The sequence below is a fragment of the Penicillium hordei genome, assembly GCF_028827395.1.
Source record: "Penicillium hordei strain IBT 12815 chromosome Unknown utg000004l_segment0_segment0, whole genome shotgun sequence".
In the NCBI taxonomy this organism is placed as follows: Eukaryota; Fungi; Ascomycota; class Eurotiomycetes; order Eurotiales; family Aspergillaceae; genus Penicillium; species Penicillium hordei.
The window spans coordinates 4138510-4155931 of NW_026623145.1; the positions used below are offsets into that span (position 1 = coordinate 4138510).

Sequence of the window (17422 nt, forward strand, 5' to 3'; positions counted from 1 at the left end):
AAGCGTAAGAAGTCATTTCTCCATAAAAGGAGACACCAGGGCCTATTTACGGTTAGAATGCGAAAGCCAGTGCTAGCCAAGAATTGCATTTCCAAATAACGAAAAAAAGAGAAAAATAATACAGCCCTGTCAGACAAGAAGAGGTATAAAAAAAATCCCATCAATATACATCGACTTCCGGGTGAGAACACCAGAACGCAGAACGAGGGCCTCCGCTGAGAGAAAACAGATAAATCGTAGAATAAACAGCAAAGGGAACAAGAAAAGGACATCACAAAAGAGATAGGGGAAACAAAAGAAAAGCTACCAGAACAAAATCCAATTAAAATCCGCCAAAATGCAAAGAGAAAAAAAAGTAAAAAAAGGACTTTTTAGGACTCCAGGGTTTCGCCCGCCATCGGTATAAATGCTTCCAAAAGCTGAATAACACGAGGCAAACGACGAGGCATAAACTGTACAAGCAGAGCAAATCAAAAGGGTATCGAGTGCTCGGCCCCGAATATGGGGCTCGTTCGGAGAAATGGGTCGTGGCGTCGTGGATGGCGGCCAATGTAGCAAGATTGTTTTGGTAAAAATATTAGTAACCTTGCGTTGGTTTGAGATGTGAATTTGTCCATGAGGGTTTCACGAAGTTGTTTGTGGAGGATGGAGTTGGTGACTAGATTCAATCCGAGGGAAAACGTGCCTGGCTCGAAATGCGCGGTTTGGCCTGATTTGAAGATGGGCCCTGAGCAGCTCGTGCCATATCAACCTCGGCATAAGTGGAACTGGGCTTTGAATCTGTATGAGCAGGACTGATGGGCAACTTCGAACCCAGTAAATTCGAGCTGGAGTTCAGTGGATTTGTTTGTGTAGGTTTGATATCGGCCGTCTTTGGTTTGGATTGGCCAAAAAGTTCATTCTTTTGGGTTTCGAGGGGGTATGTTTTGAGCGGTGAAATGGGGCTCTCTGGCTTCCTTGAAGTCTGAGGGGTTCCGAGGGATGAGACTGACCCTGATGACATTGTCGATGTGGATTTGACATCTGAGTTACTTGCAGATGGTTTTTCCCAAGGCCGCCTTAACAGTCCAATTCCAACGACAGATGGACTTGTTGCGAATGGCGTACCCAGAGAGCCAATGGAAGCCCCGGTGTGACGAAGGCTCGAAATGTGCATTGAAGAGAATCGAGACGGTGTTGACGGAGATGTGGGTGTGATTTCGTTATCGCGTGGCATAATCGCACGCTCCGGCTCCGGCGGTTCAATAGGGGAAGGGCCCTGTGATGAAGGGGCACCCAGAGTGTTGATGGAAGTCTCTGAAGAACGGAAGGTTGGGCTGATAGGCAATTCCGAATGGACCAGACTTGATGTTGAGGGCGATGGCTCAGTACGCTTGGGTTTAATATCGGTGTTTGCGAATGGCGAAGTCGGATCAGTCTGCTTTGGCGGCTGGATAGGAGATGATTTCACTGATTGCGGGACGCTCGGAAGTGGCGAAGGCCCAGAGCGAGCTAGAGTAGAATTGATAGGTGATGTCGGGAGAGGTTGGGAAGATGTTCCGTCTGATGGTGTTGTGGAAATGGGCTTGATATAGGTGGTAGCCTTTGCACGTGTATGATCCACGTTATCCTGCCTTGACGGTTTAACAGGCAAAGGGCCGATGGAGGTTCCAGAAGAACGGAAAGTAGGGCTGATAGGTAGTTCCGAGAGAGACAGACATGAGGATGAGGGCGATGGCTCAGTAAATATAGGGTTGGTTTCGACGTTTGCGCAGGACAAATCTGCACATTTCTGCTTTGGCGGCTCAATAGGAAAAGCTTTCACCGATCGAGGGGCAAAACTCCCAGAAGCACGGAAAGTAGGGCTGAGGGGCAAAGATGAGGATTCAAGATCATCCTTGTCATTGGTGGCCTTTGCACATGGCTGATCCACACTGTCCTGCTTTGTATGCTTAATTGAAGATGGGATGGCCGGAGGGCCACTTGATGTACCAGATTCACGCAAAGTAGGGTTGATGGGCAAAGCTGAGGTTTCAAGGTCACCCTCGTCATTGGCTGCCTTTGGGCTTGGTCGATTCAGAGCTTCCTGTTTCTGCGACTCAACAAGAGATGTGCTGACTGGGGGCGGGAGTGGAGACGCGGTGACTGTAGAGCCAAGCAAAGCTTGGGAATTATTATAGATCCGCTCATCAGGTGTCTCTTGCTGATTATTCATGGGGGCAGTTTCGAGACAGACAGGCTCACTTGGGGGGGCTGGTAGCTCCACCGGGTGGTTGTGGAAGCCATTTCCCATTGACCTTGTCTGAGAAACTGGAGTGGCTTCCGATTTCTGACTACCAGAGGGTATGTAGGGTGACGAGTCATCATTGAAATGGCTGGACAAGTCCATGTACTCGTTAGGGTTGTGAGGTTCGTGGTGATTCAATGTAGAGGAAGAAGATGGCTTAGATAGGAATCCCATGTCTCCATTGGATTCTGCGAGAGTTATTGTTGATTGCTTGACGAGGTCGTGGTTTTCAGAGAATACGGGGTGTTGCAGATCACCATAAGAATTCCCCGCAAACTCCTTTTGGGGATAATAATGATCATCTTGCTGTGTCATACCCCCTGGCGATGTCAGTCCAAGCCTAGAAGGCTGAGGGTGAGCCCAGTTGCTAATTGGCAAATGCCTAGAATCATTGGCAATGGTCTCCAGTGACTGGACAGGTGTCGATACCCGTGCTTCCGGTAGTTGGGGGAACATAGAGAAGAGATCCTTCGCAGAGAGCCTATGTCGCGGAGTTGGGCTTAAACAAATATCCACTATCCGTCGGTAATAGTTTGGAATCTTCACATCATCACCCAGTCGAAGAGGTCGCGGTTGTCGTTCAGGTTCGTCTTCTTCCATCGCTAATGCCCACAGCGTCATACCCAGTTGGAAGAGATCAGTTTTGACGCCAATGTACATAGAGATGCGCTGGTTGCTCTCGATCTTAGCGGCGATTTCCGGGGGCTCCCACCCCACTGGGCATCCTCTGCGGTTGATGTCAATGATCTTGGCGTTGTCGTCTGCATCCACCACAATGTTCGCGAGTGTGAAGTCGCCCTGCACGTAGCCCGATTCGTGGATCTCACAGAGGCCCTGGACAATCTGCTTTGCCCATCGCTCGCGTCGCGCAAAGCTCGTTCTCCCGCGTTGCTCGTACAGAATGTCAACCAGTGCGCCCTTTTCTGCATAGCTAATTAGCAAGCCCTTGACGACGCCTCGCCAATCATCGATCACAATTCCTTCCACCTGGATCACGCTTGGGCGGTCTTTCAGCGCATGCAAAGCGTTAATCTCGTAGAGGAACTCGTCCACGGTGTCGGGACCAGGTATTTCCTTCTTGATATAGAAACGTCCGTCCAGATTTATTTTGTAAACAAAGCCGGATAAATGAGATTCGAAATGCAACAGGTCTTCGGGGATGAGAGGAGCGTTGACCAAATGCCTGACGCTGGAGATGGGAGGGTATGGGATTGTTTCGTTTACGTCCTCCGTCACATGAACGTGTAAACGGCCATCGCTCGTCTCGAGCCTGAGATTCGTGACACCTTCATAGAATTGGATCGCAAGAAGGGACTCGCGAATGGATTCGTAGATCCGTGCGCATTTGTCGCGCTGGTACCGCAGTTCCTTCAGTTCCCGCTCCAGTGAATAAGGTGGTGCATCGTGGTAATCGCAGGAAATCGTCACTCGGCGCCATCGGTTCGGTGTCTCCGCGTAGGTCACAAAGAATTTCTCCCGCTCTGACCCATCTCGGAAGTGCATGCTCAGGTTCAAAATCCACCGTTGTTCCAGTTCCATATCCAGATCGATTGTGTGGTCATCCGCCTCCTCCTCCTCTGGTGCATCGAAATTATCCGCCGTCATTTCAAGGTAGGGGTTTGAATTTTCGGAGATATCGTTAATCTCAGGAGCATCGTTCGTTTCGGATTCCGGTTCCGGGGGGTCATCGACCGTGGTTGTGGAAGCCGGGCCGAGCCACTGAACCTCGGGCGCGGACTGTCTGGGGCCCACGGTTGGCGGTGGAGACCTGCTTCTCTGGGAACTTAAGGGGCGACGGTCGGCGGAGAGGGCACGGCGGTGATCGGGTTCTCGAGGAGCCAGTCGCTCGAGATCGGAGCTCGGTCGCTTAAAGGGAGTGGTCCGTGGTAGAACGCCAACTTTTCGCGAGAGTCGACGTGTCAGGTTGTCTTGTTTGCGGGAGTTATCAGAAGAAGGACGGGGAGAAATCTCATCTTGACTCTCCCCGGCAGACGTGTCTCGATGATCGTCGCGGCCCTGCCATAATTTTCGCAAACCCAACCGGTGCCACATACTCTGCTTTGGCGGATTTCCGCCTTTGTCGTCCAGAAAAGCCAGCCGCGTCGGGCTACAAGAGTTGGGAACAGAGATGGCCATACGGCAAGCCGCTCTGTCGTGCAAGGAACGACTCGAACACCCCGCTGGCCGAATCTCCGATGTCCATAAGAATTGAGACAGGGTCAAGGAGGCAGGGAAGTTTGGCGTCGCACTGACACACTAACACGGTTTTCGTCCCACCAGTTCCAAATAGTTTTTCCTTTCGAGGTTGGAGAGTTGGAAGGTTCACGTCGAGGTCCAACGTCCAAGTGTCGCACAACGTCGGGCTGCAATGGACGAGGCTGGGAGACCGGCCCAGCACAAGCTCATAAAAAGGGCGGGTGCAAAAGGGGAAGAGAGATGTCGGTCAAGATGAAATTTCTTAGGTATAAGTGGTTTTGTTTTTTTTTTTTTTTTTTTTTCTCCCTCTAAATTTTTTTTTTCTTCTAAGGAATCGCCTGCAGCCGTTTGATAGCGGTGATGAGATGCTTCCGCTGCAAGGCTTCGAATGTCTGGAGGCAAAAGGACCTTGCAGGAGATCAATCAAAAGCCCTTCTAAGGGACACAAGGGTGAGGGAGAAAAAAAATAGAATAAAGATATGATTCATCGAAAGGCGCACAGATCAAAATTCGAGGATGCGTTGCGGCCTGACCCTTATGCCTGATTGGGGGCTCCGTTCACGCCCTGTTTATTTTGGCGTCAATCTATATGACACGACAGCAGCCCTAAGTTTTAATGAATATTACTCGATATACGAAATACATGTGAGTCTTTGCATTATCTTCGCATTATTCGCAATATCACTGTTTACTATACAAATGTACCTTACTATAGAACGCCTCCTGTTTTGAGTGGAGTAATCTTTTTTTGGCTCTCGCTCTAGTCCATACATCTCACATGGGAACGAAAGGCCTACTAACAGTCCTTCAACTCCAACCATGCATTCCGTGTCGGAAGACAAAGACGCCATGTATACAGTAAATCACACAAAAAGCTATACAACGTAAAAACACAACAGGTATATACGACATGACACAAAATGGACCCCTAAACTAAAAAGGTAAAAAGGTATCAGCACGCTACTCTTCATTAGCCTCCTCGCTACCCTTCTTGGGCTTGGCCAATGCCTTTTGCCAGATGGTGCGGGCAGCCTCCTGGTCGAGACTGGGGAAAAGAAGGTCAAACACTTCAGAATACCAGTTCACCGGGTGGCCTTCGATACCCTCCTTGATGTTCTAGATAAAACAGTCAGCTAAGATAACCACTAGGACTGGATAGATTCATGACTCACCTCAGGGAGCTCAAGCCAGTCAGATGTGTTGTCTGCAGGGAAAAGGATCTTTGTGGCACCAGCCCGACGAGCAGCCACAGTCTTCTCTCTCAAGCCTCCAATGCGCAGAACCTTACCAGTCACAGTCAACTCTCCGGTCATGGCAACGGTTGGCTCAAGAGAGTGGTTGAGAGCCAAAGATAACAAGGCGCTAGCCATAGTGATACCGGCAGAGGGTCCTATTGAATGGTTAGCCGCCAACTTGTTATAATATTAATTAACGGATTTAAGTTTCACATACCATCCTTTGGAACAGCGCCTTCAGGGCAGTGCAAGTGAACCTTCGCTTTTTCGAAGAATTGATTCTCAGGGAATTGCCGCGCCATAACCGACTTGGCGAAGGAATACGCAATGTGAGTGGACTCCTTCATGACATTTTGTAGGTTGCCGGTGATTTCGAGCCCTGGGCGCGAGTTGTGACTCAATGCATTCTCCAGAATACATTCAACGTACAGAGCAGCTCCACCCATGCTGGTCCATGCAAGACCCATGGTGACACCGGGAGGGAATTGGTCGTACAGGCGGTCGGCGGTGAAAACAGGAGGTCCAACGTAATCCTTCAAGGTTCCCTTGCCGATGCTAAGATGCACACTGTCGGGAACCTTGAGGGCCACTCGAGGAACCTCTGTGGTTGCCTTCTCTGGCTCAATCGGTATTTGCGTAGGATCTGCTGGCTCATGCTCCTTGGACTCTTCTTGAGCAGCCTTGCCCGCTTCGGTCAGAGCCGCCTCTTCGGACATCACATCCTCGCCTAGGTCTTGGACAATCTTGAATGCTGCCTTCCGGTAGACCTTTTCGATTTGCTTCTTCAAGTTACGGACACCGCTCTCACGGCAGTACGACTTGATCAACTCCTCGATGGCATCCCGTTCCAGGTTCACATCCACATCCTTCAGGCCAGTCAGCTCCCGAGCGGCGGGGGCGAGGTATCTCTCAGCAATCGCCATCTTCTCATCTGCCACGTAGCCGGACAATTCGATGAGTTCCATACGATCTAACAGTGGCCGAGGGATAGTATCGGTCACGTTGGCGGTACAGACGAAAAGGACCTTGGAAAGATCCACAGGAACATCCATATAGTGGTCTAAGAACGAGTTGTTTTGTTCGGGATCGAGGAGTTCAAGCAAAGCAGAGGACGGATCGCCCTGGTGGCCACGCCCGATTTTGTCAACCTCGTCAATCAAGATTAGAGGGTTTTCAGTTTGACACTTCTTGAGGGCTTGGATAATGCGCCCCGGGAGAGCACCAACGTAGGTTCGTCGGTGACCCTTGATCTCTGCCACGTCGGTCAAACCACCAACCGAGAACCGGTAGTATTGTCTATTCAGAGCACGAGCAATCGATTTGCCGATACTAGTCTTTCCAACACCGGGCGGACCGACAAGGCAAAGAATCTTTCCTTCGACAGTTCCACGAAGCTTGCCCACAGCGATGAACTCAAGAATACGATCCTTGACATCCTTCAGCCCGTAATGATCCTCATCGAGGACACTGACTGCGTTCTTGACGCCAAAGTTTTCCACGCTCTTCTGGCCCCAGGGGATTTGGGTTAGCCAGTCCAGGTAGTTACGAGTGACATTGAACTCGGATGCAGCAGGTTCAAGGTGTGCTAGCTTGTTGATCTCCTCATCGAAGACCTTCTTGACAACCTCAGGCATGGCAAGCTTTTCAGCCTTCTCCTTGAACTTCTCGACAAGCTTGTCTTTCCCGTCAGACTCGATGCCAAGTTCTCTCTTAATACCCTTCATTTGCTCCATCAGCCAGTATTCGCGCTGGCGTTTCTGGATCTTGGCCTCGACATCTTTGGTGATCTTGGATTGCAGTTGGGCATTCATCAATTCCTTCTTCAAAACGACAAGTGCCTTAGGGAGACGCTCCTCGATGTTCATTGTCTCAAGAACTTCTTGCATCTCGTGGAGCTCACCGGCAGATACAGCGGCAGCAAAATCAGCCAATTTGGCTGGTTCGTCACTGAGGTTTCCTGGGAATTGATCTGTGTAAAATGCCGAGATTTGATCGCGGAACAAAGGGTTCAAGGTGGCGATCTCTTTGCACACATTAACAATTTCACTGGTTACCGCGCGGATAACCGGGTTTTTCTTGTCGAATGGCTCTTCGGCCAAGTTTTCCACGTTCACAAGGCTGACAGGGTGTTTCTTCAGGAAGGATGTCGGTTCGTAATGGTCTTTGGGAGCTGGCTCGGGTGCGTTTTCTTCAAAGCTGGCCACTACATCACCTCGCTTTTCAGTCGTCTTGTCTTCTGACGTAGGTGCGGGTGGAGGTGTAGCGGCCTTGGTGTTCTCTCCAGGGGGAAGTAGTGATGAGATCTTGATACGTCGGTGGGGGTAGAGAACCGCTGTCACGCCGCTAGCCTCCCCACGGAGAGGGTATGCGGCGGTAATTTGAGCGAAAACTCCAGTGTCGTAAACATCGTCCAATTTCTCAATCACGTCGCCATCGGCGTTGTCATCCTTGAACAAAAACGCTCCGACATATGGCTGACCCCGTTTCATCATATCCTGGATCGCAACAGCGACATTCGGATCGCGAATAGTAATCGCTTTGTAAAAACCGGGGAACAAAGGGCGTTTCGCGATGGGAATTGCCATTACCTGTGGGTAAACGTCCGGAACTGCCGGCTTTTGCAAAGCCTTTTCCCCAGAGGCCTTCTTGCCCTTCTTCCCACTATCGTCATTGCCGCTATTACCACCGCTGCTTGCACCGCTGGGTTTGGAGTCGGCCGGGCCATCACTTGGTGGGATGGGCGAAGGAGTATCGTTCGAGTTCCCCTTGCCATCTGATGCGTTGGCTTCTTTCTTTACTTCCTCTTCCACTCCGCGCTCTTTATCGGATGACCGGTCTTTTCTCCGCGCAGGAGCTAACTGATCTGCGGAAGAGACATGCTTTCCTGAGTCTGCTCCCTTCCTCCGCGATTCAGGAGCCCGTTCCGTTTGCTTATCATTCTGACTAGTTTCGTGCTCTTCCTTCTCTTCCGATCCGTCTTTAGAGTCCTCTGGCGGGGGTTTCTCCCTCCGCCGAATGGAGCTCGCAGAGAAGGCGCGGCAGGACGAGGGAAGAGAGTCACCAAGGCGGGTCGAACTTAGTGTTGATCGAAAGGTTGCATTATATCTCGGTGAAGCAAGAAACGGCCGGAGGAGGAGAGGTCGTGGCGTTTGATGGAGTACAGCTCTCCAGGGGAGGGTTTGGCCGCGGAGCATGCTCCTTGAGTATGAGGTGGATGCCCGGGCAATGGAGTTAAGGAAATGAAAAGGGATACAGTGAAGAACCGTGACAGCCCGTGGCACAGCTCCAAAAGGACAGCAATAAGTATTAGATACAAATGGGTAGAGTGGAAGCTGGAATTCCGTAGTCGGAGCACCCCATTATTGCTTCGGTAAGCAACTCTTTCATCATCGTCCGGCCACACGTTTTTCCGAGAAACTTCTCTCGGCCAAAGAACTCGAAGCTTCTGTGATCCAGAGAGTAGCTTAACTTGGTTTGGAACGTCATTGGTGCTCTTGAAACCATTCTTTCTCCTGTTCAATTGTCATTCTTTTTTCTTGATAATTTCCCCGCGCATATCTATCCCCCTTTCATCCTCGCAACTACCACTGCTGTCCAACCGTTGTTCGGCTATTACTATCCATGAATCCATCCACGGCACTTCCCAAGGCCGCGGCTCTCCCCGCGCGTCTGTTGCGGTCCCAGCGACAATATTCTAGGCAGACATCCGGCAATAGTGTTCACTCATCCAACCAAACAAGAAACTACCATGCAACTGTCTCTGCTTCTCCGGCTAGGCGTCTCCGGGAGGGCGTTTGCAAAAGAAAGGAATCTTTGGTGATATCGGCTAGGGTATGTCGTCTGTACGGGCTGTCAGGGTTCAGGTTGCTAAATAACATGCTTTTTCTCCAATTTACAGGCCTTCCACACTACCTCTCCTCTTGCAGCTGTTTCCGACCCTTACAAGGTCCTAGGCGTGGATAAGAAAGCATCCGCCGGTGACATAAAGAAGGCTTACTACGGCTTAGCCAAGAAGTACCACCCTGATACCAACAAGGACCCCCAAGCCAAAGACAAGTTTTCCGAAGCCCAAACAGCCTACGAGTTATTATCCGACGCCCAGAAGCGAGAGAACTACGACCGGTATGGCTCGGCCGCTTTTGATCAGAATGGCGGGTTCAATCCAAACGCAGGCGGCAGCCCATTCTCTGGTGCGGGGGGATTCCATGGCTTTGGCGGTGGAGGTGGCTTTGGCGGGGGCTTTTCCGGCGACATCAACTTCGAGGATCTTTTTGGAGCCTTTACCGGAGGAGCGCGCCGTGGACCCCGGGGTGGGCGCAACCCTTTCCAGGAACAGATTTTGGTCGGTGAAGACATTGAGGTGCAAACAAACATCTCGTTCATGGACGCTGCGAAGGGCACGTCTCAGGAAATCGTCATCACGCCGTTGACCAAGTGCGGAACCTGTAAAGGTGACGGGTTGAAGTCCGGTGCCAAGCGGTCCCAATGTCGTCAGTGCAACGGCACAGGTACCCGCGTTCATCTCATGCAGGGAGGCTTCCAAGTCGCCGCCACGTGTGACGCTTGTGGAGGTGCCGGTATGTCTGTTCCCCGGGGATCAGAGTGCAGCCCCTGCAATGGAAATGGTGTGATCCGAGAGCGTAAGACTATCAAGGTAGACATCCCCGGTGGTGTCGAAGATGGCATGCGTCTACGTGTCACCGGCGAAGGTGACTCCCCACCAACTGGAACAGCTGTTCCGTCTGGTGCTCGCACCCGACCTGGTGATCTTTACGTCTCTATCCGAGTCGCTCCAGACCATCGCTTCAGCCGCTCCGGGTCCGACATTCTCTACACAGCCTCAATTCCCCTCACCACCGCCATCCTTGGTGGTGAGGTGACCATCCCAACTCTCGACAATCAAGTGAAGGTCAAGGTAGCCACCGGTACCGGTACCGGTGACCGGATCACTTTGTCAGGAATGGGCATGAAGAAGCTTAATGGCCGTACTCGCGGTTTCACTCCCAATGGCGATCTTAAGGTCGAATTTAAGGTTGCCATGCCCAAGTACTTGACAGGCAACCAGCGCACCATTTTGGAGGTCCTCGCCGACGAGATGAACGATAAGACAGCGAAGCGGACAATGAACTTCAGCAAGGATAGGTAAGATGCACAGTTCATGTTGAATATTGGCTCTTGTACTGATTTAACTACCCTGATAGCCCCTCCTCTGCTTCTGGTAGTACCGATGATGCTGCCAAAAACGAAGGTTTCCTGAAGTCTGTCTGGCATCGACTCACGGAAAAGCCTAGTGATTCCTCCAAGCCATCCCAAGCTGACTCCAAAGACTCCAACAAGGATACGGAAAACAAGGATGCTGGCAGCGATGCCAGCAAGGATAGCTCGAAGAAGTCGAGCTGAAAAATGTAAATCATCATGTACTCTATATCCGTTTGTATTTACCTCTCACCCATGTCATAGCGTCGGCGATATTGGGGACCTGTTCTGCCCAGGGCTTGGGGGGCAGAATATTGTATTACTATTATCGAGTGATAGATGTCTTAAGAAGCTCTCTACTTCTGACTGTACTATGATCATTCTCATTTATTAATTACCTTATATTATTCAAAATTCAAATGTTTTGTTGAATGTCTGTGTTCTGTATGTGTTTCTAGTTATTTGGTTGTCTCGTGGTTTGGCGCCTAGAGGCACGGCCACGGACAATCACATCCCACATCTCCCTCCTCCAACACTTCAACACTTCAACACTCTAGGCAACTCTATTCCTTTCTCAAAAATTCTCGCATTATCTCGTCATCTTCTAAACTTCTTGCGTCGAAGAATACCTGATCGGCCGACGTCATTGACACACTAGGGGCCATCAGGCGCTGACGTTCCGCCTCCCTTACCCCACAGCCTCGACTCCGATCCCCTCAGACACGGAGCTTCTGACCATCCCTGCCCCGCGCTTTTTTTTTTCTCACACACAGTTTTTGTATTGTTGGATGGGAGCATATCGCTCCTGGCAAATACCCGACAATGGCTCAGTCGCCGATGCTCTCGTGTCCGTTGAAGCAGACCAACGAGATTGATTGGATCCAGCCTCTCAAGGATTACATTCGACAGGGCCATGGCGAAGACCCCGAACAATACAGCCAAGAGTGCGCGACTCTCAACCGGCTTCGTCAGGATATGAGGGGCGTAGGGAAAGACAGCGCTATCGGTCGTGATCTGTTGTATCGATACTACGGTCAGCTGGAGCTGCTGGACCTCAGGTTTCCCATCGATGACAACCACGTCAAGATCCCTTTTACATGGTAGGGGTATTTTTCTTGTGAACATTCTGCCTGTGCTTATATATTTGTCCTTTAGGTACGATGCTTTCACTCATGCGTCTACCTCGCAATTCTCCCTAGCCTTCGAAAAGGCATCCGTTATCTTTAACATCTCCGCCATCCTATCCTGCCATGCTGCCAGCCAGAGCCGGGCTGACGATACCGGCCTCAAGACCGCTTATCACTCTTTCCAGGCATCTGCCGGGATGTTTACATATATTAATCAAAACTTCTTATATCCGCCATCAACCGATCTGAAAGACGACACCATCAAGACACTGATACATGTCACACTAGCTCAAGCCCAAGAGGTGTTTTTTGAGAAACAAGTGGCAGATCAGAGGAAGCCTGGGCTCTTGGCCAAGCTGGCTGGACAGGCAGCGTACCTCTACTCACAGGGTGTAGAGACAATGCAAAACTTTGTCGACAAGAATGTGTTTGACAAGGTCTGGACGATTGTTGTGCAGGCCAAAGCAGCACATATGGGATCAGTAGCATCATATTATCAGTCAGTTGCGGATAGTGAGAGCGGATCCCATGGAATTGCTATTGCTCGTTTACAGATGGCTGATAAGCAGTCCGCCACTGCTCTAAGCTGGGCAAAGACGTTCCCTTCATCGCCTCCAGCAGACACCGGCTTGACGGCAGAGTCAGGCTCCAACCTCTTGGACCTCGTCAAGCATAATCAAACAAATGTGCAAGCTTTACTCGCCACTATGGTCAAAGACAATGATTTCATCTACCACCAACCTGTCCCTAATGAGGCTGGTCTTTCACCAGTTGCCAGGGTTACTGCTGCCAAGGCAATTCCGGTTAGCGAATTGTACCAAGGACAAGATATTAGTCAAATTATTGGGCCAGACTTGTTCAAAAAACTGAGGCCCATGTGGGTCACTGAGGCCGCCAGTTGTTACGAGGAGGAAATGGCCGAGTTGCGTCGAGTTGAGACTGGAAAGGCCGAGAGTGCCAATCGTGATATAGCCGCTAAATTGGGCTCACTCGAACTGCCGGACACTCTCGACGTCTTGAAGGGAGGCATGAACCAGATGTCAGTGGACGAGGACTTCCGTCGCTGGTGTTCAGAACTTGCTGGCCACAATCCCTTCCGCAAGGCATTCGACGAGTTGCAGGATCGCAAGGCAGAAGTATTATCCCAATTAGACCAGTGCTCAAAGCAGCTAGACCTGGAAGAAAGCGTGTGTGAGAAGATGCGCTCAAAGTATGGAGCAGACTGGAGCCAGCAGCCCAGTTCTCGACTCAATACCACGCTTCGAGGGGATGTCCGATCGTATCGAGATACCATCAACGAGGCCAGCGCGAGTGATTCTCAGTTGTCTTCCACACTTCGGCAGTATGAAAGCGATTTTGATGAGATGCGGTCTGCTGGTGAAACAGATGAAGCCGATGTTCTCTTCCAACGAGCCTTAATCAAAGCCCGTTCAAAGCAAAGCAAGAGCAAGGACGGTGTCACCAGTCCGGCAGAAGGTACTCTGCTAGACGATGTGTATGACGAGGGTGGCGCCTCTGTTGCAGAGCAGATTGCCAAGGTGGAGAGTTTGTTAAAGAAATTGAACCTCGTGGAGCGAGAGAAGTCCCAACTGCTCGCAGATCTCAAAGTGGAGGTGAGTGTCCTAGCCTATCTCTCTACGACAGCTTTCTAACTATATGTGCTTTAGACTCACAAAGACGACATCACGGAGCGCTTGATTCTTAACAAAAAGTCTTTTGTCGGCCGAGAAAAGGAATTCTTCAAGACAGAATTGGAAAAGTTCCTGCCATATCAGAACATACTTGTGCAGGCGAATCACAAACAATCCTCTTTGATGAACGAACTCACAAAGATACACGATAACCTTCTTCAAGACAAAAGAGTTCAAAGCGAGAAGTTGAAGTACGAGTCCATAAAGAGACAACGCAATTCCGTGATAGCTCGGTACAAAAAGGTTTATGAAGCATTCCATGGTCTCTCGTCGGGTATCAAGCAAGCACGGACTTTCTACAAGGACATGGGTGAAAACGTCGACAGTCTCCGCAAGAATGTCGAAACCTTCATCAACAACCGCCGATCAGAAGGTGCCCAGCTTCTCAGCCAGATCGAGCGCGACAAGGCCATGGGCGAAAATGTCGACAGTCTCCGCAGGAATGCCGATTCCTTCACCAGCCGCGACAATTCCAGCGGTGTCTCAGAGCAAGAAGATCGCGAGCGAGAGAAGCTGCGCCAGTTGATGGAGCGACTATCAACGGAACCAAAGAACTCCTCAAATTTACCCTCCACAGGCTCAGCAAAACCGCCCTCAAAAGTCAAGTCACCACCCCCGCCCGTTCAGACGCCGGCGTATGGAACCACTGGTCCATCCCCAAAGCCGTCACCCCGCTACCCGCCCACCATGCCAGGCGTGCCCCTCTCGCACTCTCCATCTCCCTACGGGCAGTACATGGGAGGTGGTCCAGGAACTTACCAAACCCAACATTTCCAGCAAGGCGCCGCAGCTCCCCTATCGGAGGGCTATAACCCCATGGCATATCCTTACCAGACCCCTGTGTCTCCACCCCCGAACCAGCAATTCTTCTCTCAAACCCCGGCTCCGTACGGTGGCTACTCAAATTCCGGCACGCCGGCTCCTGGCGCTGGTCCCCAGTCCTCGCACTACATGGCACCCCAGGGCTACATCCCGCCTCCACCTCCGCCACGCCCCCAGCAGACAACATACCCTCCTACAGCAGGTGGTATATACCCCTCTGGTCCTGGTGGCTATGCGCAGACCAGACAGTACGGGCACCACAAGAACCCCTCTCAATCGCAGCCACAGTCACAGTCCGGTTCCTCCGCCGATCCATGGGCTGGTCTCAACGCCTGGAAATAAGGTTGACTTCCCTGTATCTGGGCGATTGATAATACTGGCTACATGGCGGGGTGGAATGGGCTAGATTCGGTTGGACCTAGTTGGCAAAATGGAACATGGAACATGTACCGAAGGGGCCGGTTGGAAGGGAGCCATATATCTCGGCGTTTGTGGACTTTTACACCTGTTGCTTTGAGGCCATCCTCGACTGATTCTTCGTTATCGCGGTATTTTATTATGTAGTCTGAACTGCTTCGTTTGGGGGCTTTTGTCCCAGTTCTCACCTTCGGTTGGGTTATCTATCTTTTTTGCCCTCTTTGATTACTGGAGGGAACATGCATGCTCTTATGTAAATGGCGAAATGAAAAAACTACAACATATACTAGCGAGTACAGTCACACCTCATGAAAATGGAAGGATCGGCGGAGAGCAAACCCGTCCAAATTACGAAGGTTTACATAACTGTGAAGAGCCTTGGCATTTTGGGTTATGTAAGGTCTCATTTTTGTATCACAATCTTACAAGAATAGTCGGCCGCTTATGTGGCCTTGTCATATCTTTTTATTAGTCTTTTGGATGCTCCTTTTAGGTGCTCTTTTTTCTATGTATACTCGGGAGACTGTTTTAAACAGGCAGAACCTCGTGTCAAAAAGGCGGGATAGAGGATAAGCCAATAGAACAGGATTTAGTCACGTGAGTGAAGGCCTAAAATAGCACTTTGTAAACCGAGGTTTGTAACATAGAGGAGTACTAGCCTAATTAGGCAGTCTTGGCGCTCTTAACTATGGTATTATTTAAGCAAATTGATCCACCTAGCCTATGCACAGTGACTCCACAAAAGCAAAAGTGTTAACATCCCTTCTCCTACCGCCTTCCTAATTTACTATACCGCCTATTACCCCATAGCCTTTTATTGGTGGATATCCAAGGGTGTTTAACACTTTTGCGTTGTGACTGTATATTCTTCCAAATTACGAAGGTTTACAAAAAAGTAGGTCCATTTTAACGAGGTGTGACTGTACGGTCCTGCGTTCTCGAATTAAGGTTTTTCCAATGCTGCATCTTCCCGATATTAAATGATGTATGATTGTAACCTGCCTAGGTACCGTGGACATATATGGTGACCTTGTGTGAGTATTCAATTATGGTACTCTTTTGACTGTTTCATTGAACAAATCTTGATTGATATGTAGGTAAAGGTGTTTATAATGTGTGGTGCCGAGAGGCAGGTTTGATATATATGATTCCACACCAGAGTATTCTACATGATTAGAAATGGCAACAAAATATATGAATACAGCCTACCGAAAACAAGACACAGTAGAGGAGCGTAGCCGTTGCACAATTATACAATTATATGGTATGCAAATTATACATAGTAGAAGAGAGAGGGAAACAGAGAGAGAGGGAGGGAGAGTCCGCAACTCGCAACCCAAGAAATAAAGATAGAACAACCAAGATAAACACACTGAACGCCAATGGGTATCTATATATCAAAAGAGAAGAGGCCGCCAGATCCTCGAAGCAAGGTAACCCAGTAAACCACACACGCCATGTATGTTCACCGCACCGAACCAAGCGCACTGTCAACCAGGACAGGCTAGCACGAGAACGGCGGGATAAAAAGCAGAAGAGCCCTAGCTCCACCCCAAGCCCCGTATGATCCCATTTCCCTGCTACGAAGGGAAAGAAAAGAGCAAGAGACCAAAGTAGGACACTCACCCCTCATCTTACGGCTGAAACCGCAATCGGAACTGTCTCCCTCTCCTGTCCTCACGGACAGTGTACAGAAACCGCGCAATGGTTTCCTGCTCCGAGAGACCAGCGCTGTTAAAGTGTTTCCGGACAACAAGCGCGAACTGATCTTTGCTCACGCGGTCCTGGCCGACGGTGCGACGCAGCGTTGAGTCGGAGAGGGAGTCCGACGAGGCGTCGGTTCGGTGGGAGTGGGAGTGGTTCTGGGATGAGGATGATTGAGCGCGGCGGGCGGCGAGGGAGGTTGGCGAGCGAAGGCCGACGCCTTGCGAGAGGATTAGGCGAGAGTAGTCGCTTGAAAAGGCGGAGGGCGTGGGAAGTTTGTGGACGTGGCGGTAGGAGTGGAGGATTTCGAGGGGGAGGTCTGTCCAGGGGAGCTGTAGGAAGAAGAAGGGGATTAGTTTATCGTCTGTTTAACTGTGTTGTGTGTATGGTTGCGATTGATCGATCTCTTCCAGGATGAAACTTACTCGGGGCTGTTCTTCTGCGTGCTGGTTGTCCACGACGGGTGCGCTGGTGATCGATGCTTTCTCTTTTGCAGCAGCCGGTCTGCGAGATTTTGTGACTTTGTGGTATTCTCTCGTGCCGCTGGAGGCTTCGGACCTCGAGTCATCCACGATAGCTGTGGTGCGCTGGCGCGGGGGTGCCATTGCGTCCCGGAGCTCGAGGCTGGAGGGATATGGAAATGGGGGTGTTGTTCAATGTCTGGAATTTGAATTGAGGGGTTGCTGGTAGTATCAAATCATACATAGACTCGCTGTATAAAGTAGATTGGGTGGATGGCGCTCTTAGTCTGGACCTGACACTTGAGAT

The 17422-nt window shown here is 50.5% G+C and overlaps 5 protein-coding genes across 5 annotated transcripts; 2 read left to right on the top strand and 3 right to left on the bottom strand.

Moving 5' to 3' along the window:
* Positions 1-664: 664 nt before the first annotated feature.
* On the bottom strand, positions 665-4402 carry N7537_008730 (protein kinase family protein; the record flags this gene model as incomplete). Its single annotated transcript, XM_056899784.1, has 1 exon — positions 665-4402. The coding sequence occupies one exon, from the start codon at positions 4400-4402 to the stop codon at positions 665-667; it is 3738 nt and encodes a 1245-aa protein (XP_056751860.1).
* A 1020-nt stretch (positions 4403-5422) lies between these two features.
* Positions 5423-8891, bottom strand: N7537_008731 (endopeptidase La; the record flags this gene model as incomplete). Its single annotated transcript, XM_056899785.1, has 3 exons — positions 5423-5578; positions 5635-5852; positions 5915-8891. The coding sequence occupies 3 exons, from the start codon at positions 8889-8891 to the stop codon at positions 5423-5425; spliced, it is 3351 nt and encodes a 1116-aa protein (XP_056751861.1).
* A 427-nt stretch (positions 8892-9318) lies between these two features.
* N7537_008732 (putative mitochondrial DnaJ chaperone (Mdj1)) lies at positions 9319-11097 on the top strand (the record flags this gene model as incomplete). The annotated part of the gene is made up of 3 exons (XM_056899786.1): positions 9319-9528; positions 9596-10839; positions 10899-11097. 3 exons carry the CDS (start codon positions 9319-9321, stop codon positions 11095-11097), a joined length of 1653 nt encoding a protein of 550 aa, XP_056751862.1.
* A 618-nt stretch (positions 11098-11715) lies between these two features.
* On the top strand, positions 11716-14875 carry bro1 (putative signal transduction protein BroA; the record flags this gene model as incomplete). Its single annotated transcript, XM_056899787.1, has 3 exons — positions 11716-11993; positions 12049-13633; positions 13688-14875. The coding sequence occupies 3 exons, from the start codon at positions 11716-11718 to the stop codon at positions 14873-14875; spliced, it is 3051 nt and encodes a 1016-aa protein (XP_056751863.1).
* Positions 14876-16584: 1709 nt separating this feature from the next.
* Positions 16585-17259, bottom strand: N7537_008734 (uncharacterized protein; the record flags this gene model as incomplete). The annotated part of the gene is made up of 2 exons (XM_056899788.1): positions 16585-16986; positions 17080-17259. 2 exons carry the CDS (start codon positions 17257-17259, stop codon positions 16585-16587), a joined length of 582 nt encoding a protein of 193 aa, XP_056751864.1.
* Between the last annotated feature and the right edge of the window lie 163 nt (positions 17260-17422).